The sequence below is a fragment of the Narcine bancroftii genome, chromosome 6, assembly GCF_036971445.1.
Source record: "Narcine bancroftii isolate sNarBan1 chromosome 6, sNarBan1.hap1, whole genome shotgun sequence".
Lineage (NCBI taxonomy): Eukaryota > Metazoa > Chordata > Chondrichthyes > Torpediniformes > Narcinidae > Narcine > Narcine bancroftii.
This window is the reverse complement of record NC_091474.1, coordinates 197,130,679-197,155,919: the sequence shown is the minus strand read 5'-3', so window position 1 is coordinate 197,155,919 and position 25,241 is coordinate 197,130,679. Positions and strand designations below refer to the sequence as shown.

At 42.0% G+C, this 25,241-nt stretch overlaps 2 protein-coding genes across 5 annotated transcripts in view; one reads left to right on the top strand and one right to left on the bottom strand.

Annotated features, from left to right (window-relative positions):
• tstd3 (thiosulfate sulfurtransferase like domain containing 3) overlaps nt 1-24,669 on the bottom strand; it is a 33,123-nt gene extending 8,454 nt beyond the window's left edge. Inside the window, exons 1-2 of the mRNA XM_069887144.1 lie at nt 24,499-24,669; nt 14,640-14,819 (exon numbers count right to left, since the gene is read on the bottom strand). Coding sequence (XP_069743245.1) covers nt 14,640-14,819; nt 24,499-24,601 — 283 coding nt within the window. The 5' untranslated portion in view covers nt 24,602-24,669. The remainder of the gene's footprint in view (nt 1-14,639; nt 14,820-24,498) is intronic.
• Nucleotides 24,670-24,700: 31 nt separating this feature from the next.
• Nucleotides 24,701-25,241, top strand: part of usp45 (ubiquitin specific peptidase 45) — a 140,459-nt gene continuing 139,918 nt past the window's right edge. For all 4 annotated transcript variants that reach the window (XM_069887143.1, XM_069887139.1, XM_069887140.1 and 1 more), the window contains exon 1: nt 24,701-24,875. The gene's annotated coding sequence lies outside the window, so the exon portion shown is untranslated. The remainder of the gene's footprint in view (nt 24,876-25,241) is intronic.

Sequence of the window (25,241 nt, the reverse complement as noted above, 5' to 3'; positions counted from 1 at the left end):
ATTGAAGGCAAGGATGGAATAGCAGTTATTGTGGGGTCTTTAACATGCACATCGACTGGATGAATCAGGTTGGTCGGGGCAACCTTAAAGAGGATTTCATAGAACGCAGAAGTTATGGCTTTCTTGAGCATCATGTTACTGAACCTACTAGGAAACATGCTATCTTGGATCTGGTCCTGTGCAATAAAACAGGTAAAATTAGATCTTATCAACAGGGATCCTTTTGGAGAGTAATCACAGTATGATTGAGTTTCTCATACAAATGGAGGTACAATAGTTCAGTCTAAAACCAGTGTTTTATATCTAAACAAGGAAACTATAAGGGGGTGAGGGAGGAGTTGGACAGGGTAGACTGGAATAGAGGCTACCTAGAGAAACAGAGGAACAGTGGAAGACTTTCAAAGAGATTCTTCACTGTGCTCAACAAAAGTATATTCCAGTTAAAAGCAGACAGCAAGAGTGGGGACAACCCGCCGTGGGTAACTAAGGAAATGAAGGCATCAAACAAAAAGCTCATGGATACAAAGTCACTAAGACCAGTACGAAAATAGAAGATTGGGAAAACTTTAAAAAGCTACAAAGAACCACAAAGTAAGCAATAAAGAGAGGGAAGATAGATTATGAGAAAAGATTAGCACAAAATGTAGAAAAAGGACAGTAAAAGTTTTCATAATTATTTAAAGTGCTAAAGTGAAGGGTTTTTTCCCCCATGGATGATGAGAAGGGGGAATTGATATTGGACAAAGATATTGGACAAAGGCTGAGGCTTTGAATTACTAATTTGTGTCACTCTTCAGTCATGCCAACTATGCCAAAGACAAATGTTATGAATGTGATGGGAATTGAGAACCTGGACATAACAGTTATCTCTAACAAGGTGCTACTGAAAAAACCGGAGAGCTAAAGATAGACAAATTCCCTGGACTTGATGGAATGCATCACAGGGTACTGAAAGAAATAGAGGTTTTGGTGATAATTAACGAAAATGATCTGGACTCTGCGCAGGCCCCACAGAATAGAAGAGGCAGCAAATGTCACACCACTTTTCAAAAATGGAGGCAAAGGGGAGAGAACAATAGGCCAGTTGGTTTAACATCTGTGGTTGTGGAAATGCTTGAAGACATCATTAAAGAAGAAATAGCGAGGAATCTGGAGCAAAATGAATCCATTAGGCAGATGCAGCATGGATTCGGCAAATGCAGGTCCTGTTTGACAAACTTACTGGAGCTCTTGGAGGATATAACAAGCACAGTAGATAGAGGGGAACAGATAGACATTGTTTACCTAGATTTCCAGAAGATGCTTGAACAGGTACAGCATAAAAAAGTACACAAGATAAGGATGCACAGAGTTGTGGGTGATATATTAGCATGGATAGAGGATTGGTTAACCAATAGAAAGCCATGTTGGGATACTAGGATTTTTTTTTGGTTGGCAATCAGTGATAAACGGGGATAAGGGGTCGGTGCTGGGCCTGCAACTGTTCACAGTAAGCATAAGTGATCTGGAAGGGGGGCGTGGGGAGAAAACGGGGACAGAGTGTAGTGTAAATTTGCTGATGACACTAAATTGTGTGGGAAAGCAAATTGTTTGGAGGATTCAGAGAGTCTGAAGAAAGTATAGATAGGTTAAGTGAATGGGCAAAGGTCTGGCAGATGGAGTACAATGTTGGAAAAAGGGGGGTTATCCACTTTGGAAGGAAAAATGGAAGATTAGAGTTTTAATTAAATGGTATGCTGCCGTGCAGCAGGACTTGGGAGTGCTTGTGCATGAATTGCAAAAGGTTGGTTTATCATTGCTGGAAGGATTGAGTGGGGGGGGGGGAAGGGGGGCTTATGCTGCAACTGCACAAGGTACTGGTGAGACTGCATCTGGAGTACTGCATGCAGTTCTGGTCTCCTTACTCAAGGAAGCATGTACTGGCTTTGGAAATGGTTCACAAAATTGATTCCAGAGATGTGGAGTGGGTCAGCCAATGGGGAGAGATCAAGTCATCTGGGACTACTTGCTGGAATTTAGAAGGAGGGAGGATCTTATAGATATGTATACAATTATGAAGGTGTAGACAAGATAGAAGTTGTTTCCTTTGGTGGGGAAGATCAAAACTAGGGGACACAGAAGGGGGAATTGATATTGGACAATGGGGACATGGCCTACTCCTGCTCCTATTTCTTATGCCAACTCATTCGCTTAAGAATTAGCCTAAAAATTGCTTCCATTGGTCTTGAAAGAAAAAATTCCAATGTTAAAAACTTTTTTAAAAAATCTGTTAAATGAGTGGGGATGTATTCTGAGGGACTGGCCATCAGTTGCAGATTCTCCAACTAGAGGAAACATCCACCTTGTCAAGACCTCCGAGAATATTCTACATTTCACTTGAGTATTCTGAAAAAGATCTAAAGCAACAACAAAAAAAAAATGCTGGATGAACTCAGGTCATGCAGCATCCATGGGGAGAATGGGCAGTCAACTGTTCGGGCCAAATACTCAGCTTCATGATTGAGAGAGGAAGATAGACAGTATGTGATAGGTGGACCCAGGAGAGGTAAAGGATAATAGTGGAGTTGGGAGACAGAGGCAGGAGAATAAGAGATGGAACCAAAAGAGGAAAAAATGGCAATTGAAACCAGGAGGATAAAGGTGCAGACAGCTGCTGAAGAAAGGAGATTGGTGGAACCTTGTGGGTTGATGGCCAGATAGGAATAGTTGGGGGGGGGAGAGGGGAGATAAGATGGTCTAGTGCAGTAGTTTTCAAATTTTTTCTTTCCACTCATACCATTTTAAGCAATCCTTATGCCATTGGTGCTCTGTGTCTAGTAAGGGATTACTAAAAGAGGTATGTGAGTGGAAAGAAAAAGTTTGTAAAGCACTTGTTTTAATCATACCCAACTGACTCGTTATGTGTACAGTTTCATAACTCGAAAGGAAATGGGCCAATGACATTTTTTCTCAAGCAAAACATTTCGGTGACAATTGGGTCTAGAGCAGTGATTTTCAACCTTCCCTTCCCACTCACATACCACTTTAAGCAATCCCTTACTAATCAGAGCACAATGACATAGGGAATACTTAAAGTGGTATGTGAGTGAAAGAAAAAAGTTGAGAATGACTGGTCTAAACTCAAACAATCTGCCAAGATTATTAATGTTTCATCCATATTTTAAGATGTTCCATTACATTGGTTATAAAGTTATTCCTCGCAGAATGTGCACAGTCAGAGAAGCTAACAGTATTCTCAATGACTTCATTTGTAAGAGGTGCATCCAATTGCAGATCCTAACAAACCACATTAGCGAATTGGAGCTGGAGTAAGACAAACTCCAGATCATAAGGGAGACTGAGGGGGTGATAAACAGGAGTTACAGGAATGCAATCACACCTAGGAGGCAGGAGAAAGGTAGCTGGGTGAATGTCAGGAGAGGGAAAGGGAACAGGCAGTCAGTACAGAGCACTCTGTGGCCATTCCCTTCAGTAACATGTATAACATTTTGGATACTGTTGATGGGGACAACTGACCAGGGACAAGCTATGGCAGTCAGTTCTCTGGCACAGAGTCTGGCCCTGTTGTTAAGAAAGGGAGGGAGGAGAAGGGGAAAACTGATAATAGAGGATTCAATAGTAAAGGGAACAGAGAATCACAGATGGTACGTTGCTTCCCAGGTACCAGGGAGTGGGATATATCAGACTGAGTTCACAGCATTCTCTAGAGAGAGGGTGAGCAGCCAGATGTCATTGTCCATGTAGGGATCAATAAAGTGGGTAGGAAGGGTGATAAGGTCCTGCAAAGTGAGTTCAGGGAGTTAGTTGAGGTTGAAGGATAGGACCTCGTGTTGTGATCTCAGGATTGCTACACCTGCCACATGCTAGTGAGTTTAGAAATAGGAGTATAATGCAATTAAACAAGAGGCTAAAGAGGTGGTGTAGTTGGGAAGGTTTCAGATCATTTGGGTCTTTTGCAGGGAAGGTAGGACAGATTGCGTCTGAACTGGAGGGGGACTAATATATTTGACAGAAAGTTTGCTAGTTCTGCTCCAGGGATTTAAATAAGATTTGCAGGTGCCAGAGTAGATAGTGGAGTGGAGGAGGAAAAAGACTGCATATAGAGACACAAAGCAAAGGGTTGTATATGGTGGAAATAATGTTCTCAGGTGTATGTGTTTCAAGGCAAGCAGTATTATAGGAAAGGCAGATGAGCCTATAGCATGCCAAGGAACATAGTTATGTCATTGTGGCCATTATTTAAACTTTGTTGCAGGAGGGATGAAAGGGAAAGGAGAAGCATTGCTCATCAAGGAAAATATCATAGTTATACTCAGAAAGACCAGAAAGCTCATCTATTGTGGTTAGAGGGTGGGGCTGAGGAACAGGAGAGATATGACCACATTAACAGAGTTGTATTCGAGACTGACCAAAAGTCAGTGAGAATTATAGGAATAAATCTGCAGGGAGATAGCAGACAGCTGCAGGAAATAAAGTTGTGATTGTAGGTGATTTTAACTTTCCACATATTGACTGGGATTGCCTACTGTAAAAGGGCTTGATGGCTTTAAGCTTGTTAAAAGTGTTCATGAAAATTTTCTACATCAATATATCAATGTACCAACTAGAGAGAGTGCAATACTGGTTCTCCAATTAGGGAATTGGACAGGTGACAGAAGAATGTACAAAGGAACACTTTGGATCAGTGATCATAATGCCATTAATTATGAATAAATATGGGTCTGGTCCTCAGGTAGAGATTCTAAATCTGAAAAAAGCCAATTTTGAGGAAATGAGAAAGGATCTAAAGATCATGGATTGGATTAGGTTATTTTCTGGAAAATGATGATCAGTAAATGGAAGGCATTAATGGGTGAAATTTTGAGAGTATCTCCTCTCAGGATTAAAGGGAAAGTTAATAGGCATAAAGAACATTGGTTTTTCGAAAAATATTGGTAATTTGGTTAACAAAAGAGGTATTAAGCACCTTACCAACAAGAAGCAAATGAGGTGCGTGAGAAGTATGAAAAAAACCCAGGGGAAATCAGAAGGGCTAAAAAAAAGACACGAGGTTACTTTAGCAAACAAAGTGAAGGAAAATCCCAAGGTCACTTACAGGTATGTTAAGAGCAAAAGGATAGTCAGGGATAAAATTAGTCTCCTTGAAAATCAGAGTGGCCAGCGATGTATGGAGTCAGAAGAGATGGGGAAGATTTTAACATTTTTTTTTGAATCAGTGTTTACTCAGGGAACTGGCACAGAGTCTAGGGAAGTGAAGCAAATAAGCAATGAGGTCATGGAACTTGTAAAGATTAAGGAGGATAAAACCCCAGGGCCTGAAAATGTATGCCCTTGAATCTTGAGGGAGTTTAAAGTAGAAATTGCAGGGGCTCTGGCAGATATATTTAAAATGCCTTTAGCTACAGGTGAGGTGCCAGAGGATTGACAGGTAGCACATTTTGGTTCTGTGGTTTAAAAAAGATCCAAAAATAACCCAGGAAATTATAGGCCAATGAACCTGACATCAGTAGTAGGCAAGTTATTGGAACATTTTCTAAGAGATCAGATTACAAGTACAGAAAAACCCCTGGTATCCAAAATACAAGCAACCAGCAAAAGACATAGAAAAAATAAAATTTAAAACTTAAAATAAATAAGAATAAAATAAAAGGTAAATGCTCTCAGAAGTAACACATAAAACCTTTGGCAAAGATGGATGCAAATATTCAGCCATCAGAGTGCCTTAGTCATGCTTTGCTCATAGCAGCTGTTTGAATAAAGTTTGAATAAAATGGCATCGCCCAGGATGATGAGCTGGTTGATACTGCTTGCCATTGGGGGACTCTCATAAAGTGTCTCCTTATTGCTGCTTATTAAGAGTTCCCCTGGTCAGAGCAAACTTGGGGGAGGGAGTAAGGTTAATTAGCAATAATGCTATTCTTCTTTCAGGTGATTCCATGGATGGGGGAGGAATCTGCAAATGCAACGATGGTTAAATGTTTTCAAAGAATGTGACTGAAAATAGAGTAAAAATGCTTTAAGGTTTATATATTCATGCAAGGAAAGTTTGTTCAGTTTAAGTACAGTTTAGTATTTTTGTCTTTTAAACTGTTGATTCTTAATGCTTGTACATTACCAAAGTTTGACATTTTAAGAGTAAATGTTAAGAAGCCGGAAAATACACTTGTCTGGCATCTACCAATCCTCATAGGATTCAGATAGAAGGGTTTAAAAAAAAAATCAGAATTTGGATTAGGGACTTATTAGAGATAGTTAACATGGCTGGGAAGTATGTGGTAAGTAGTGTTTAACAAATCTTAGATGGGGGCGTGGCAGGATGGCGTAGAGGGCAGATGTGCAATCCTACTCCTCCTCAGCCAGTTTTTTAAGGACCTGTCTAAACTTTATCTAAGTGAATAAAAGTTGTGCTTTTAATTTTGGGAACATTACTGGCTCACAATGGCAACTAATATTAAAAAAAATGAAAGCTCAATTACAGAAGAAACTACTGTTGAACAATTGAGGCCACGGAATTGTCGTTTGGAACCTTCAAGGCACAGAGAACTCCTGCCAGGCTGAGTATTACACTGGCGCCGACCTTGTCTCCACAAGATGGCGCTGGCAGGTTGACAAGCTCAGCTGGTGTTGATTCGCGCATTCGTGATGTCAGATGCGCAGGCAACCCAGCTGAGAGAAGGGCCCTTGAGCCCGCGCTGCTGTCGGGTGAACCGGGGACACGCAGAATGGTGTTGGAAACTGCCCCTGCGCGGTCCCTGGCCTTGCCAGGCATGCATGGTGCCTGCAGGGTCCGTGAACTATTGGACCGTATGTGGGCTGTGGGGGGATCCGAGCAGCAGCGTCGGGTGTACAAACCCGCAGCCGCACCGGGAAGGGCCCGACAACGTTGGGCAGTTTTGGAAGTGATTGCTTATCATATGGACAAAATATCTAAACAAATGACTCAAGGGTTTTTGGAAGTGACAACTAAAATATCTGATATGTCTGAAGATATATCTACACTTAAGAAGGATGTCAATAAATGTATTAAATCGGTGGATAGAGTGCAAGAATTTTTTTTTTTTAAATTGAAACAGCTTTTTCTGAATGTAAAGATCAAGTTGTACGTAATAAGGAAAAAAATAGAGAAAGTGGAAGATTTGTTTGTGGATTGGGGAATCCAGAAGACTTACTGAAAAAAATTGACTCATTGGAAAACTAAAGTCGGAGAAAAAAATGTGAAAATTGTGGGTCTTTCAGAAGACATTGAAGGGTCTGATCCAATCAAATTTTTTAAGAGTTGGATCCCCGAGGTTTTGGGTGAAGAGTTTTTCTCGGGAGGTCTAGTATTGGAGAGGGCTCATAGAGCATTACGAAAGAAACCGTTACCGGGACAACCACCACGAGCAGTCTTAGGTCGGTGCCTGAACTATCAAGACAGAGAAATGATACTATAGTTGACGGAACAGAAGGCAAGACAAAGTCAATCTCCGATGATGATTAAAAAATAGAGTATTTTTTTTAATGCAGATTTGAGTCAAGAAATTATTAGGCGACGACGGGAGTTTAATTCGGCTAAAGAAGTGCTGTGGTGGAAGGGTTATAAATTTGCTTTTCGATATCCTGCTGTGTTAAAAGTCTTTTATGGTAACTTTCAATCTCAATTTTTTGAGAATGATCATGATGCATTAGTTTTTGTTAATTCATTACCGGATTTACGTGGACATGGAAGAATTTCGCCATCGTCGCCTAAAGAGAGGGCAAATGGAAATGGCAGAATGGAAAGAGGTTTTAACACAAAGTCTTATTGACATTGAAGACTTGGAACAATCATTGGGAATGGAGTCTTTGGGTTGAATACATTTACAGTATTGAATTGTATTAATATGAATGATGTATTTCTGGCTGGGGAGTTGGATGGCACTGAAATCTTTGATAGTCATTTGCCACTAGTGGGGTTTACCACACCCAGTTTTTTAGGGGGGGAATAATTATTATTTTTTTAAATATACATACATATACATAAACACACACACACATATATATATATATATATACACACACACACATATATATACATAAATATATACACACACACATGCATATATATATATATATTCTTTTTAAAAATATTTAGGGAAGGGAGAGTGGTTTTCATTTATTAGAAGGGAAGTGATATTTTGTAGTAAGTGACTATATTGTTAGTTTTTAAAGATGTCTAGTTCGAAATTTGCAACTTTTAATGTTCAGGGGTTGAATAATCCGATTAAGCGAAAGCTTAAAATTAAAATTGATATTGCTTTTTTTTTTACAAGAAACACATTTGACTGAAAAAGAACACTTGAAATTGAAGAGAAATTTGGTTGGTCATCTATTTTTTTCCTCATTTAATTCTAAGGCAAGGGGTGTAGCAATTCTAATTCATAAGAATTTGTCTTTTGAGTTGCGTACTATGGAAGGGAATGCTGGAAGGGTTTTAAAGGTGAATTGTAAAATTTTTACTGAATTTTGGACTTTACTTAATATTTATGCACCTAACGTGGATGATGAGTGTTTTATTTTGGATGCTTTTTTGTTATTAAAATCAAGCTAATGAAAATATTTTAGTTGTGTCTTGGATCCTTTGTTGGACAGATCCCCAAAAAGTATAAAGAAATCAAAGATGGCGATACAAATTGGGGCCTTGATGAAGGATTTAAATTTAGTGGATATTTGGAGAAGGGTTAATCCTACAGAGAAGGATTTTTCTTTTATTCGTCTCGACATGATTCATTTTCTAGAATAGATTTTTTTTAAAAGTATTGGCACATTTACAAGGAAGGGTATCACAGGCAGAATATAAAAACAGGGTTATATCAGATCATTCTTTATTATTTTTTTCTTATGTAAGTTCAGAAGTGGTACGTTCATCTTATAGATGGAGTTTTAATACAATGTTGTTGAAAAAACCAGAGTTTGTAATTTTTGTTAAAGAACAGATTATTTTTTCTTGTCTGAAAATGCTAATTCAGTAAAAAGTCGTTTTGTGTTATGGGATGCGTTAAAAGTTTATTTAAGAGGGCAGATTATTAGTTATACCACTAAAGTTAAGGAACAGTATATGGTTAAAAGCTTTGAATTAGAAAAGCAAATTGATGAATTAGAGAAGGAATTTCAGAAGGAAGTGACAGAAGATTTAAAAAAACGTGGCTTTGACTAAATTGAAATTGCGTTATAATACGTTGCAGACTTATCAATTTGAAAGTTTAATTAATCGATCTTAGCAGCGATATTATGAGTTGGGTGAGAGGACACAAAGTACTTGCATGACATTTAAAGAAGGAACAAGTTTCACGGTTTATTAATGCTGTAAAAAATAATTCAACAGTTACTTATAAACCTCAGGAAATTAATGACCAGTTCTATTTATTTTATAAAATATTATATACTTCTGAGGGGAAACAGGATAATGGTTCTATTGATTCTTTTTATCTAAGTTAACTTTATCAGCATTAGAAGAGGAGGATGTTATGGATTTGGAAGCTCCATTTACAGAATTAGAGATTAAGGCAGCTACGTTGGAAATGCCCAATGAAAAGTCACCAGGTGATGATAGATTTTCAGAGGAATTTTAAAACTTTTTATGAAGATTTATCTTCGGTGTTCAGGGAGGTATTACAAGTGACTGAACATTATGAGTTACCAGAATCTTGTTCTAGTGCTTTGATTACTATAATCCCGAAAAAAGATAGAGACCCATTGAAAGTGTCTTCGTATAGACCTATTTCTTTATTGAATGTTGATTATAAAATAATAGCAAAAATGCTAGCAAATCGACTTGCTAAATATTAATCTAAATTTTTACATGTTGATCAAACAGGTTTTATTAAAAATAGAAATGCTTCAGATAATATTCTTTGATTGATTAGTTTGGTCAATGCTTATCAACAGCAGTCCAACAGAGCAGTTCAAGGTTACCAGGAAAGTTGCGCTTGATGCGGGAAAAAAGCCTTTTATAGGGTCGAATGGGATTTTTTATTTAAAGTACTGGAGAAGTTTAAATTTGGCCCTTTTTTTATTGGTTGGGTTAAAGTTTTATATACAAACCCAACTGCTAGGGTGGTGACAAATGGTCAAGTTTCATCATTGTTTAAATTGACACGTTCAACTCGACAAGGTTGTCCATTGCCACCAGCCCTGTTTGCATTGGCTATTGAACAGTTAGCTCAAACAATAGGACAGAATGAACAGATAAGAGGGATGAGAGTTATGGATGAAGAGTATAAGATTAATTTGTTTGCAGATTATGTTTTGATATATTTAACAAACCCAGATCAATCATTGCCATATTTACGGGAATGTTTATTACATTATGGAACATTATCTGGATATAAAGTTAATTGAGATAAAAGTGAAATTTTACCAGTTGGAGAAGGAGATTATTCAGAGTATAAAAATATTATAAAATTGAAATGGTCTAATAAAATTAAATATTTAGGAATAATTGTAAACATTGAGTATCAATCTTTACATGAGTTAAATTATATTCCATTATTAAAAAAAGATTAAAGCAGATCTAATTAAGTGGAAAGATCTTCCGTTAACTTTAATTGGTCGAGTTAATTGTATTAAGATGAATATTTTTCCTCGTATTCAATATTTATTTCAATCAATACTGTGTTCTCTTATAAAGAGTTTCTTTCAGGATTTAAATAAAGTTACGAGATAATTTTAATGGAAAGGTAAATTACCACGCGTAGCATTAAATAATCTCACTTGGAAATATGCGTTAGGTGGGCTTCAATCACCTCATTTTCATAATTATTATGAAGCAGCCCAGTTCAAATTTATTAGTAGATTGATGGATTTGGACCATCCTCCAATTTGGGCTAAAGTTGAGATGGCCTGTATTCCTGAAGTTGATGTGTATCAATTTATATTTCGGTTGAATGTAAATTTGTTGAGGGAATATAATATGCCGATATTAAAACATTTATTAAAATTATGAATTAAAAAAATAAGATTTTAGGATCAAAAGGTAAATTGTCAATTTTAACTCCATTATATAATAATCAACTTATTTCTTTTTCAATGTTTAATAGTCATTTAAAGAGTTGGGATTTTAAGGGTATAAAAACATTACAGGATTGTTTTGTAAAAGGTCAGTTTCTTTCTTTTACTCAATTGAAAGAGCATTTTGATATTGCTGAAAATTATTTATTTGTTTATTATCAACTTTGATCTTTGGTGAAAAATATGTATGGTAGAGAGATGATTTTATCTGTATTGACAGAATTCGAGTCTTTGATTTCTTCTATACCAAAAAGGGGTTATATTTCTGTTATGTATCAAGTATTACAAGACAATATGGATAAGTCAGAATGGGAGAAATTTAAGTTTAAATGGGAAAATGATTTAGCTTTTATTTTTCCTGAAGATTATTGGACAGATATGCGTCATGATAGTGTTACTAAATTGACGAATGTACAGTATGGAATGGTTAATTATAATTCTATTTATTTATTTGATATAAAAAAAAATTTTTTCACACCAATTGTTTTTAACACCAGAGAAATTGAAAAATTATGGTTTTAGTAATTTGGATTCATGTTTTAGATGTGGTGTAGTTCCTCAACATGGTTATCCAACTGCACGAAAACCAACAAGGTCGGGTCAGATACAGCAATGAGCTCTCTGAACCCTTCTCCATTAACAATGGTGTGAAGCAAGGCTGCGTTCTCGTACCAACCCTCTTTTCAATCTTCTTCAGCATGATGCTGAACCAAGCATGAAAGACCTCAACAATGAAGACTTTTACATCCGGTACCGCATGGATGGCAGTCTCTTCAATCTGAGGTGCCTGCAAGCTCACACCAAGACACAAGAGCAACTTGTCCGTGAACTACTCTTTGCAGACGATGCCGCTTTAGTTGCCCATTCAGAGCCAGCTCTTCAGCGCTTGACGCCCTGTTTTGCGGAAACTGCCAAAATGTTTGGCCTGGAAGTCAGCCTGAAGAAAACTGAGGTCCTCTATTAGCCAGCTCCCCACCATGACTACCAGCCCTCCCACATCTCCATCAGGCACACACAACGGTCAACCAGTTTACCTATCTCGGCTGCACCATTTCATCGGATGCAAGGATCGACAACGAGATAGACAACAGACTCGCCAAGGCAAATAGCGCCTTTTGAAGACTACACAAAAGAGTCTGGAAAAACAACCAACTGAAAAACCTCAAAGATTAGCGTATACAGAGCCGTTGTCATACCCACACTCCTGCTCGGCTCCGAATCATGGGTCCTCTACTGGCATCACCACCGGCTCCTAGAACGCTTCCACCAGCGTTGTCTCCGCTCCATTGGAGCGACTTCATCCCTAACATCGAAGTACTCGAGATGGCAGACGCCGACAGCATCGAATCTACGCTGCTGAAGATCCAACTGCGCTGGGTAGGTCACGTCTCCAGAATGGAGGACAATCGCCTTCCCAAGATCGTGTTATATGGCGAGCTCTCCACTGGCCACCGTGACAGAGGTACACCAAAGAAGAGGTACAAGGACTGCCTAAAAGAAATCTCTTGGTGCCTGCCACATTGACCACCGCCAGTGGGCTGATATCGCCTCAAACCGTGCATCTTGGCACCTCACAGTTCGGCGGGCAGCAACCTCCTTTGAAGAAGACCGCAGAGCCCACCTCACTGACAAAAGACAAAGGAGGAAAAACCCAACACCCAACCCTAACCAACCAATTTTCCCCTGCAACCGTGTCTGCCTGTGTCTGCCTGTCCCGCATCAGACTTGTCAGCAACAAACGAGTCTGCAGCTGACTTGGACATTTACCCCTCCATAAATCTTCGTCTGCAAAGCCAAGCCAAAGAAAAGAGATACTGGAACTTTTTTTTACATGCTGTCTGGTCTTGTATGTATGTACAACCATTTTGGGATTAAATTGTTAATTTTGGAAAAATTATATAATTTTAAGTTACCATTAGATCCAGTTTTTTTAATGGGTTATATGATTTCTTTTAAAGGATTAGGGTTGGATACATTTCAAATTGCATTTATGTATTTAGCATTGTTTGTAGCTCGAAAATGTGTAGCAAGTCCATGGAAAGATAATGTAGTAATTAATATAAAGCGATGGCATAATGAATTGAAAGCTTATATTGTTATGGGAAAAAAATTACATATAATCTCCATGACAATTATTTTTTTGGTTAAAAAGTGGTTACCATATTTGGAATATATGCATTTAGATATATTTTGATTTATTATATACTTTTAGTTTCTGTTTATATATTTTTAGCTCTCCTTAAGAGAGATGGCTGATGGGGTGGGAAGGGGGTGAGGATTTAATTTTTTTTTATTTTTTAGTTGTCTTGTTTTTTTTATTTTTTTTAAATGTATATTCATAATATTTTATTCATGGAATGTACTTTGTATTACTATTAATGATTTTTCAAATAAATAAAGTTTAAAAAAAACAAAACACAAATCTTTCAAGGAGGTTACCAGGAAAGTTGATGAAGGAAAGGCTGTGGATGTTGTTTATGTAGTAAGGCCTATGCCAAAGGCCCACATGAAAGGTTAGTCAGGAAGGTTTGGTCGCTTGATATTCGTGGTGATGTAGTAAATTGGATTCAACATTGGCTTTATGAGAGAAGTCAGAGTGATAGTAGATAATTGCCTTTCTGACTGATGGTGGTGTGCCCCAAGGTTTGGTGCTGGATCCATTTGTTTGCCATCTATTCAATGAAAGAGAAGATAATGTGATAAATTAGATCAACAAGTTTGCAGATGACACAAACAGTGAGGAAGGTTTCAAAGCTTGCAGAGAATCCGGACCAGCTGGAAAAATGGGCTGCAAAATGGCAGATGGAGTTTAATGCAGGCAAGTGTAAGGTGTTATATTTTGGAAGGACAAATCAAGGAAGAACATACACTGTTAACAGCAGGGCACTGATGAGTGCAGTAGAACAGAGGGATCTGGGAACTCAGATACAATTCCCTGAAAGTCACGTTACAGGTAGATAGGGTTGTAAAGAGTGATTTTGGCTCATTGGCCTTCATAAATCAAAGAATTGAGGATAGGAATTGGGATGATATGGTAAAGTTGTACAAGGTATTGGTGAAGCCAAATTTGGAGTATTGTGTGCAGTTTTGGTTATCTACTTACAAGAAAAATATCAATAAAAATGAAAGAGTGTAGAAAAAATTTATAGGATGTGAGAAACTGAGTTATAGGGAAAGGTTAAACTTTCTTCCCTGGTGTATAGAAGGATGAGGGGAAATTTGACAGGTGTACAAAATTATGATGGGTATAGTAGGCTTTTCCCACTGAGGGTAGGTGAGGTATAAACCAGAGAACATGGATTAAGGGTGAAAAGTGGAGAAATTTAGAGGGAGAATTAAAGGGAATTTTCTTAACAGAGTGGTGGGAGTCTGGAATAAACCAGCAGCTGAAGTGGTGAATGCCGGCTCAATTTTGATATTTAAGAATATTTGGATGGGTACATGATGGGGAAAGTATAAGAGAGATATAGAATAGGTACATATCAGTGGATCTAGGGAATAATAATTTGACACAGACGAAGAGGGGCAAAGGATCTCTTTTCTGTGCTGTAATATTCTATGGTTTTATATCAATGGGTAGATTATGTCCAGACACAAAATGGTATACTTACATGGTACATTTATAGATCCAGGAATTTGACCATACTCCTTGAGTTCCCAAGATTCTCTGACATCAATCACAAAGATATTGTTTGATGCAAGCAACTGTTTTAATTCCTGATAGGTGACAGTTTCAGGGGGTGTTGTACAAACACTGCAGTAAGTTTTGGGTTGCCTTAAGGAATCAGGAACTAAGAAACAAAAATTTAAAAAAAGCAACTTTAAATTTAATTTGTTATTACAGATGATTGGTTGCAAATACAATATTGTCAAGCAATATCATCTCAGTTTTATGATAACAACTAAATAAGAAAAGTTCCACTAAAACAACCTGTGCATCTGTACAATTGGCTTGCTCTCAATGTTCAAAGAAAATAGCATTAGAAAATGCCTATAAAAGCTTTAGTACAGCTGAAATTGAAATAAATATTGAAAATATTCAGAAGTTATAACAAAAATCTGTAGATAGCATGGATGAAGTAAAAACAATGCTGGAGAAACTCAACAGGTCAAATAGTGTACTTTATATAGCAAAGAGAAAGATATTTCAGACTTGAGCCCTTCATCATGGTATTAAAAAATGTCTGATTTAAAAATATTCAGATCACACAGCACTTGAGTTAATTTTTCAACAGTTTCAAAACATATCCATATTTGCTTGGTTATGGTCGCAGACCTGGAGTAAACTGATGGCCTTTAACTTCACAAATTTCAGAAAGGCCAGTACATCTCTGTACGAGTGTCTGAATGTCAGACTGGAGCATCAATACACTGGGACTTATCAATGTCCAAGCTTACAAATTGCACAAATCTTAGGTTAGACCCTCTAAGCCATTCATATGGAGATATTATGGCTGGGAAAAATAAACTATTTGAAAAATAGAACATTGTAGATAATGAAAACTTAAAATTAAAAACAACATGCTGATGAAAAATCAACATCAACTATATTGAGTCTAGATACACTGGTTCTCAACCATTTTTTGTCCAAGGCCCACTACCTGTCTTCAGGCCTAACATGCTAACTACTGTCTATGACTGAGCAATATTTTCAAGTCAAAGGCAGCTCTGTAAGAAACATCTTCATCTAATTTAAAGAATTTTATTTAACATTTTAAAAAGACCCACATGGAATCACACCATGGACCATTCCCACATACTGCATGGTTGAAAATGTAATTTTTTTGTTTGAGAAAAAGAAAAAAACACCAATGGGAAAAATGTTGGAAGCCATTAAAAGGACACGAATATTTGCAAAATAAAAATAAGATTGAGCAGAATCAAGGTGGATTTATGAAATGAAAACCACTTATGACAAATCTGTTGGAAGATTTTTGTGGTTGAAACTTGCAGGATAGACAAGGGTGAACCAGATGAGCCTTTAATAAGGTACCACACAAAAGATGAGTAATCAAAATTAGAGCAAGCAATTTAGAAGTAGGATTGGGGGAATAATGGCATGGATTGGGATTGGTTATCAGAGTAGAGACCAGAATTTGGTCAGTAGATTAATGAGATGTCACAAGTATAAGTGTTAGAGATCAAGTTATTCATGAACATATCAATAATTTGAATGAGGAGCTTTGGCATAATATATTCAAATTTTGCTGCTGATACAAAACTGGGTGGCAGTGTGGGCTGTGAGCAGGATGTGTAGCCCCAATCCCATAAACTTTACATTTGTCATGTATTCCAAGGTTCAGTGAAAATATTTGCTTTGCCTGCTATCCAGCAAGTCCATCTACAGACAAGCACAGCAGAATAAAACAGTAATGCAGAGGTACAGTGAGAGATCAGTTCATAGTAAGTGCAATATCATTTTACTGAAGAGAAATTCATGCAGTCATCAGATAGTAGTAGGACAGAAACTGCCCTTGAATCTGGTGGTTTGTAATTACACACTCTTGAATCTTCTTCCCAATGGGAGGAAAGAGAAGAGAGCATGGCTAGGCTGCTTTTCCACAGCTTGAGTCAATGGAGGGAGGGGAAGCTTGTGTGGTAGTTCACAATTTTCTGCAGTTTCTTGCCATTTTGGACTGACAGGATAATTTCAGTGCAATTGTGGAAGTTGTTAAGGGAAACTAAGGATATACCAAATTTCATATGGTTTGTGAGGAAATAGAGGGATTTGTTGGACTTCATTACCATCTGGTTTGCCCAGCACAGGTTATTCAAGATGTTTATATTATTAAAGGAAGTTAAAGATCCATACTATTTCCATCTCAATGTCATTGATCCAAACAAGGGACTGTGATTCACTATCTTCTGGGAGTCTATGACTAACTCCGTAGTGTTACAGGGGACATTAGAATGGGTATGGATAAATATGTCTTTAAAAGAGATACATTGTGGGGATTTAGTGTAGGTCCCTTCATAAACAGAGTAACACTTCACAAAAGACATTCATTTAAAATGCAAGAGCATTGCTGAAGCTAGATGTTGAGATTCTGGTTGGCTTTGCAGAAGCAATGAAGAATTGTGCATGGGCAGTAAAGACCAGCAACAGAAGTATTGATAAGATCTTTCAAAGATTGGGTTTGGAGCCTTGGGAGAGGTTATTTTGTTTTTAAAAGCAGAGAGAAAAAAAATTTTTTTTCCTCTGAGAGGGTCAGAGAGAAGTCAGTTCTCCAGCAGTTGAGGCTGCAAAATTGCAAGCTGGCAGGCTTGTTCAAACATAACCCATCTTCAAGAATGTTGCGCCTGAAATGAGGGAAACAAGAGGAACTCTGTGGTGACCTGTAAGAAGAGGTTATCATTTGAAAAACCAATGATGGGACAGGTTTCTTCGGCAAGACACTGAAGTGACTGATTGGAAGAAATCAGTTTGTATGTGTCTAACTCTTACTAGCCCAGAGGACCCCAAAACCCAGCAACAATAGATATTCACCAAGACAAGTGGTTACTTAAACAAAAGTTGCTTTTAATTATCTTTAAACATGAAAACAGAATCACACTTTAACTTATCACTACTTAACTAACCCTCTTAATTCTAAGCACACATGTTTGTAATGTGTGAAAGTTCAGAAAAGTTCTTTGGTTCACAGTCCAATCTCACTTCTCATTCTTCTAAGTTCACTGGTTGCAGGCAATTCTTATACTGTGCACAGAATTTAACATTTATAAAGTTCACCAGGCTTTGGTGCTTGAAAGGTAAATGGTCACCACTCAGAAAGGTTCCTGTCAGTTTTCAGAGAGATGTTGTTGTTCCAGGACATCCGCAACTGATTCCTTTTTAATCAACCCCTCCAGTGTCTTGCTGATGAAACTTGCCCCTTCAGGGTTCTCCAGATAACCTCATTCTTTCACGTCACCACAGAGTTCCTTTTTGTTTCTCTTATTCCAAGTGAAATATTAGACAGCCAGTCCTCTCCTCGTGCATGAACTACAAGGGCTTTGACCAGGCCAAACCAAGAACTCACAACCCGTCTTCCAAATGGGGCTTTCCACAAGCTTGCCAGCTTGTCCTGTTCCAGTCCCAGCTGCGGTTGCTGGCTATAACACTGTAGAAGTGATCTCGGTCTGTCTCTGTCTCTCTCTCTCTCTGAGAGAAAGCCTGTTTGACCTTCTCTTGCAAAACCACATGACCCTCTTAGAACAGCAAGTTCCCTTCCAGACAATATGTAGCTCCAACAAACGCTTTCATCTGTTGCCTTTTTGTAAGCAACAATCCATTAGTGAATTCTCTTGGGCACTCTCAAAAGCTTTTGCAAAGGCTCTAAGGTCCGGACATGTCTAGCATTAGCAGAACTCCAGTATTTCAAATAAGATCTGTTTTTAAGTGTTTGTATGTGACCTTCTCTAACAAACATTTCCCCAATTTATTTCCAAAAAACATATCTATTTTCTGACACACCAATGAGCAACAAATATCTCTCTGAAACCAACAAGAACCTTCCTGAGCAGCAACCATTTAACTTTTAAGCACCAGAGCCTGGTGAAGATTCATAAATGTTAAATTCTGTCCACAGTACAAGAATTGCCTGATACTGGTGAACTTGGAGAAGTGAGAAATGGAGGGGAGTCACATGATGGAGTAGTTGCTAGTCGAGTGGAACCAGCCATCTCCGAAGGAAAAAAAAGTTTGAAAAAACAGAGCTCAATAAACATAAAATACAGGAAGAGAAAGATAAAGTTACAGGGAAGAGACAAAAGATGGCACCAAAAAGAGAGAAAGTAAGAATAACAGAAAAAAGAGAAGGAAAATCACTGGAGAAGAAAGAAGGGCCTTACCTGCATGTCAGAGCAGAGAGCCACCGTGGAGAGGAGCGACCGATCTCCGATGTTGTTGAGTCCCCAGGGGAGTGGTGTCCTCCCAACCGGCGGACTTCAAAAATGGCTCTCAGAGCCAAGAAAAGCTGCGCATTGCACAAGTAAAAGAAAAGGTTAACACTGGCAGGAGGGGGAATTCAGCCGAGGAGCGGCCAGCTGAGAGGTGCCCAGTATCGAGGCGTTTGGCTGGGGGAAGCAAACAAGAAAGAAGAAGAGTGGTGAGAAAGAGAATGAAGGGCAGGAAGAGGATGAGCGGCAATGAGGCGACCGGCAACCTGCAGCAGGAGACACAGCAGCTGGAGGCCCAGCAAGGATACAGAAGCAGCTCATCAGAGAAGGATGAAGATACACAGATACAGAGAAGACGACGACAAAGACATAGAAGAAGAGGAGGAAGACCAAGAATTTCAAAGGAAAGAAGGTAAAATAGAAGGACAAAATTTAGGTAAAGCCTTTTTTGAAGAACAAATGAGGTCATTAAAAGAATGGCTATCATTGGAATTTAGTTCAATCAAAAGAAATATGAAAAATGAAAAGAGCTGAAGACAGAATGCAAAGCTTAGAGTTGGTCATGACTGAAATAGGGAAAAGAGTAGAAAATGTGGAGGAACGAGAAGCTGCTGTAGAAATGGAGATAAATGATTTAAGAGGAAAGTTGGAAGAGAGCGAAAAAAATTAAAGAGACAAGATTTATTGTCACAAAAAATTGACGTATTGGAAAACTACAGTAGGCGAAATAACATAAAAATAGTGGGCCTGAAAGAAGGCAAAGAAGGGTCAGATATGAAATAATTTATAAAAAGATGTATCCCGAAGGTGATGGGAACAACAGATTCACATGAAGAAATAGAAATCGAAAGGGCGCATGGAACACTAGTACCGAAACCGCCACCACATCAAAAACCGAGATCCATATTGGTATAAACTTCTAAGATATATGACAAGAGAGAACATATTGGAGCAGGCAAGAAAGAAGGTTAGAGAAGAAAATAAGATGTTGGAATATAAGGGACAAAAAATATTTTTTTACCCAGACACAAGCTTCGAACTTTTAAAAAAGAGAAAGGAATTCAACACAGTGAAAACAATCTTATGGAAGAAAGGTTATAACTTTATATTAAGACATCCAGCAGTAATCAAAGTATTTATTCCTGGGGAACGGAATAGACTGTTCTTGGACCCAAAGAAAGCCCAAGAATTTGCTGAATATTTGCAGGACAGGAGAAGAGAGAAGGAGGAGTGACAGGAAGGAAGACTGGCAAGAAAATATACAAAAATATGTAAAAATATAAAGTAAAGATAATGTATAGATAAAGATTTAAAGATGGATAAGAGAAGGGGAAGAAGGGAAAAAAGAGCTTTGTTATATGTATAGGAAAATAGTGTTCTGGGGGGGTGGGGAGAATAATGGCCACTGCGAAATCGGTTGACGCTTGCGAGTAAGTTCGCAAACCAAATGGAAAGGGAAGTTGTGGTTGCCATCAAGGGAAAAGGAGCAACCCAAGGGGGGGGGGGGTTCATTTGGGATTAAAGATTATGGTGATTGTTGGGGTATTTCATCTCTTAAGTCCATTGTCATATATTGAGATTAAAAGGAAAACTTAAAAAACATTAATGGAAAAAAAGGAGATGGAGTTGGTGAAGAGGCAGAAAAGAAGTGAAAATAAAGATATAAGATGGCCACGTTGAACTACATGACTATAAACATGAATGGAACATATAACCAAATTTAAGTGTATCCCATTGGGGAAAAAAAAAATCACATATAATTTCAAAGACAAAGTTACAATGTTTGAAAAAACCTGGGAACCATATATGGAACATAACAAAGAGCAGGCCTCTGACCACCACCACCTAAAATGATAAGAAGATAAACACGATCAGATTTAATGTGTATAAGTAGATGACAGGTCTTTTTTGATTGTATTCCTTTTGTATAAAGATATTGTTTTATTGTATTTTATATGATCAATATTTAGTATTTTTGGAGGGGGGTGGGAAGGTGGAGGGAGGGAGGGATGGGGAAAAAAGAGAAAATGTCATTGTGTTTATTTAAAGAGATGCATCTGTAAATACATTGGTTGATATGGTTCATAGTGCAATAAATAAAGAATTACCAAAAAAAGTGAGAAATGAATGATTGGACTGAGAAACAAAGAACTTTCCTGAACATTATACACATTACATGGGCACTTAGAATTAGACTGAGGTTAAATTAGGAGTAATAAGTTAAAGTTTGATTTTGTTATTATGTTTAAACAAAATTAAAAGCATTGTCTTGGTGAATTTCTACTGCTGGGTTTTGGAGTCCTCTGGGCTCACAACAGTAGTCTTTCTGATATTTAAGGTGTGCTGTCCGATACCAGGCTCTCTCTCTTTTTTGCATTCCAATGTTTGACAAGACAAGAGTAAATACCCTAGATATTGACCTCTTTTGTGGCACTTTATCCAAGGGTTTCAGAAAATCCAGATCTATCACATTCACTGGTTCCTCTTTATTTATTCGATCTGATTGATTAATCCCGGGGGGGGGGGTGGGGAAATAAACTCCACTAGATCCATTAAATTCGATTCCTCTGCCATAAGTCAATAATCTTAAACAAAAATTGAAAAACTGAGGGCGGAATTGGGGAGGGGGGGGGAAGAAGAGGGGAAGGGGGGGAAGAAGAGGGGAAGGGGGGGGAAGAAGAGGGGAAGGGGGGGGAAGAAGAGGGGAAGGGGGGGGAAGAAGAGGGGAAGGGGGGGGAAGAAGAGGGGAAGGGGGGGAAGAAGAGGGGAAGGGGGGGGAAGAAGAGGGGAAGGGGGGGGAAGAAGAGGGGAAGGGGGGGGAAGAAGAGGGGAAGGGGGGGGAAGAAGAGGGGAAGGGGGGGGAAGAAGAGGGGAAGGGGGGGGAAGAAGAGGGGAAGGGGGGGGAAGAAGAGGGAAGGGGGGGAAGAAGAGGGGAAGGGGGGGAGAAGAGGGGAAGGGGGGGAAGAAGAGGGGAAGGGGGGGGAAGAAGAGGGGAAGGGGGGGGAAGAAGAGGGGAAGGGGGGGAAGAAGAGGGGAAGGGGGGAAGAAGAGGGGAAGGGGGGGAAGAAGAGGGGAAGGGGGGGGAAGAAGAGGGGAAGGGGGGGAAGAAGAGGGGAAGGGGGGGAAGAAGAGGGGAAGGGGGGGAAGAGGGGGAGGGGGGGAAGAGGGGAGGGGGGAAGAGGGGGAGGGGGGAAGAGGGGGAGGGGGAAGAGGGGAGGGGGAAGAGGGGAGGGGGGAAGAGGGGGAGGGGGAAGAGGGGGAGGGGGAAGAGGGGAGGGGGAAGAGGGGGAGGGGGGAAGAGGGGGAGGGGGGAAGAGGGGGAGGGGGGAAGAGGGGGAGGGGGGAAGAGGGGGAGGGGGGAAGAGGGGGAGGGGGAAGAGGGGGAGGGGGAAGAGGGGGAGGGGGGAAGAGGGGAGGGGGGAAGAGGGGGAGGGGGGAAGAGGGGGAGGGGGGAAGAGGGGGAGGGGGGAAGAGGGGGAGGGGGGAAGAGGGGGAGGGGGAAGAGGGGGAGGGGGGAAGAGGGGGAGGGGGGAAGAGGGGGAGGGGGGAAGAGGGGGAGGGGGAAGAGGGGAGGGGGGAAGAGGGGGAGGGGGGAAGAGGGGGAGGGGGGAAGAGGGGGAGGGGGGAAGAGGGGGAGGGGGAAGAGGGGGAGGGGGAAGAGGGGAGGGGGGAAGAGGGGGAGGGGGGAAGAGGGGGAGGGGGAAGAGGGGGAGGGGGGAAGAGGGGGAGGGGGGAAGAGGGGGAGGGGGGAAGAGGGGGAGGGGGGAAGAGGGGGAGGGGGAAGAGGGGGAGGGGGGAAGAGGGGGAGGGGGGAAGAGGGGGAGGGGGGAAGAGGGGGAGGGGGGAAGAGGGGGAGGGGGGAAGAGGGGAGGGGGAAGAGGGGGAGGGGGAAGAGGGGAGGGGGAAGAGGGGGAGGGGGGAAGAGGGGGAGGGGGGAAGAGGGGAGGGGGGAAGAGGGGGAGGGGGAAGAGGGGGAGGGGGAAGAGGGGGAGGGGGGAAGAGGGGGAGGGGGGAAGAGGGGGAGGGGGGAAGAGGGGGAGGGGGGAAGAGGGGGAGGGGGAAGAGGGGGAGGGGGGAAGAGGGGGAGGGGGGAAGAGGGGGAGGGGGGAAGAGGGGGAGGGGGGAAGAGGGGAGGGGGAAGAGGGGGAGGGGGGAAGAGGGGGAGGGGGGAAGAGGGGGGGAGGGGGGGAAGAGGGGGAGGGGGGAAGAGGGGGAGGGGGAAGAGGGGGAGGGGGAAGAGGGGAGGGGGAGAGGGGGAGGGGGAAGAGGGGGAGGGGGAAGAGGGGGAGGGGGGAAGAGGGGGAGGGGGGAAGAGGGGGAGGGGGAAGAGGGGGAGGGGGAAGAGGGGGAGGGGGAAGAGGGGGAGGGGAAGAGGGGGAGGGGAAGAGGGGGAGGGGGAAGAGGGGGAGGGGGAAGAGGGGGAGGGGAAGAGGGGGAGGGGAAGAGGGGGAGGGGGAAGAGGGGGAGGGGGAAGAGGGGGAGGGGGAGGGTGGGGGAGGGGGGAGGGGGGATGTGGGGGGGGGAGTGGGGGATGGGGAAGAGGGGGAGGGGGAAGAGGGGGAGGGGGAAGAGGGGGAGGGGGAAGAGGGGGGGGGTGGATGTGGGGGAGGGGGGAGGGGGAGGAGGGGAGGGGGAGGGGGAGGGTGGGGTGGGGTGTGGGTTTGGGGGTGTGGGTTGTGGGTGGGGAGGGGGAGGAGGGGTGAGGGGTGGGGATGGTGGGAGGAGGGGTGGAGGGAGAGGGGAGGAGGGGAGTGGGGAGGTGGGAGGAGGGGTGGTTGGTTGCAGGGGGAGGGAGGGAGGGAGGGTGGGGTTGGTGTGTTGGTGTGGTGGGGAGTGGGTGGGGTGGTGGTGGGTTGGGGTGTGGTTTGGGTGTGGTTTGTGGTTTGGTTGTGGGTGTGGTTGTGGTGTGGTTTTGTGTGTTGTCGGGGGTTGTGGGTTGGGGTGGGGTTGTGGGGGTGGGGTTGAGAGGGAGAGGGAGAGGGAGGGGGAGAGGTTGTTTTTGTGGTTTGTTGTTTGTGGTGTGGGTGTGTTTGGGGTGGTTGGAGGGGGAGGGAGTGGGAGGTTGTTGTGGTGTTTTGTGGTTGTGGTGGTGGTTGTGGTGGGTTGGGGGGTGGTGAGGGGTGGAGGGTGAGGGGTGTTTGGTGTGGTTTGGGTGGTGTTTTGTGGGTTGTGGTTGGTTGTTTGGTGGTTGGGGTGGAGGTGGTGTGGGGAGGAGGGGAGGGGTGGGGATGAGGTGGGGAGGTGGGAAGAGGGGGAGGAGGGAGGGGGGTGTGGTTTGTGGGGTTGGGTGTTTGGGGAGGGGAAGAGGGGAGGGGGAAGAGGGGTTGGGGTTTAGAGGGGAGGGGGGATGAGGGGAAGAGGGAGCCTGGGACCGTCGAGGGGAGGGGAAGAGGGGAATAGAATGTGAATGAAGTTACTCGGCCAAATGAATGGGAGCCGCGAAAGAGAGAGTTTCTTTTCTTCAGCTCGGAGTCTGACGAAGGCGGCTCTCCCTCACATTCTGAGGCAAAGATGCGGCCTGACCCGCAGAGGAGGTTCAGCACAATGCACTGGTTTTGCTTCGGTTCACATTTTGGCTCCCTCCTTACTTACCCCACCACGTTCTCGGCTGGTGACCGTGACAGAGCTCGACAGCCCAGCTCCGGCTCACGATCCGCAACGCGAGAGCCGACATCATGCCCCACACACGACCCATTGCCAACGTTGGCGCATGCGCCGGCAAGCGCGCGACGGGAGCCGGTGGCTCCGCGCACGGAATGGAGGGAATTCTCCGTCAGCGAATCACGAGCAGCCGCTTTCTTTCGTCGAAACGTCGGCGTTTCCGGTTCTACTTTCCCTCTTTTCTCCAGCCGCTGTCTGTGACTCTGCCCTTCCGGGAATGCGACAGCGCTGATCGAGGTTGTGGCCCAGTGGCTCTGTACCCGGGCACCGAGAGGGAGGCGCAAGGGGGTCGCAAACCCCTGCAGTCGGTGAGTGACAGTCGGTCTGCCGGAGCCCCGAGGCATTTCTCATGGGACCTTCCGGTGGTTTCAAACAAACTGCCAAATCAGCACAGGTGCCTTGGGTGGGCAACGTTGCCCATGACAGAAGACCAACGTGGGTCATTTATCGGGACGGAGTTTAATTGAATGTTGAGGAGTCTTAATCATTTACGCCAATTGCTCTCGTCGCTTGATTTTGCATTCAGAGCGTAGCCTTTCTATGATCTTGACCAAGTGACTAATACGTTGACTATCATTTGAACAGTTTAAGTACAAACTCATACTGCTGTGAGGGTTTTTGTTTAATTTTATAAACGTAAGTAGGAGTAGGTCATCCGGTCCGTGGACAAAAAA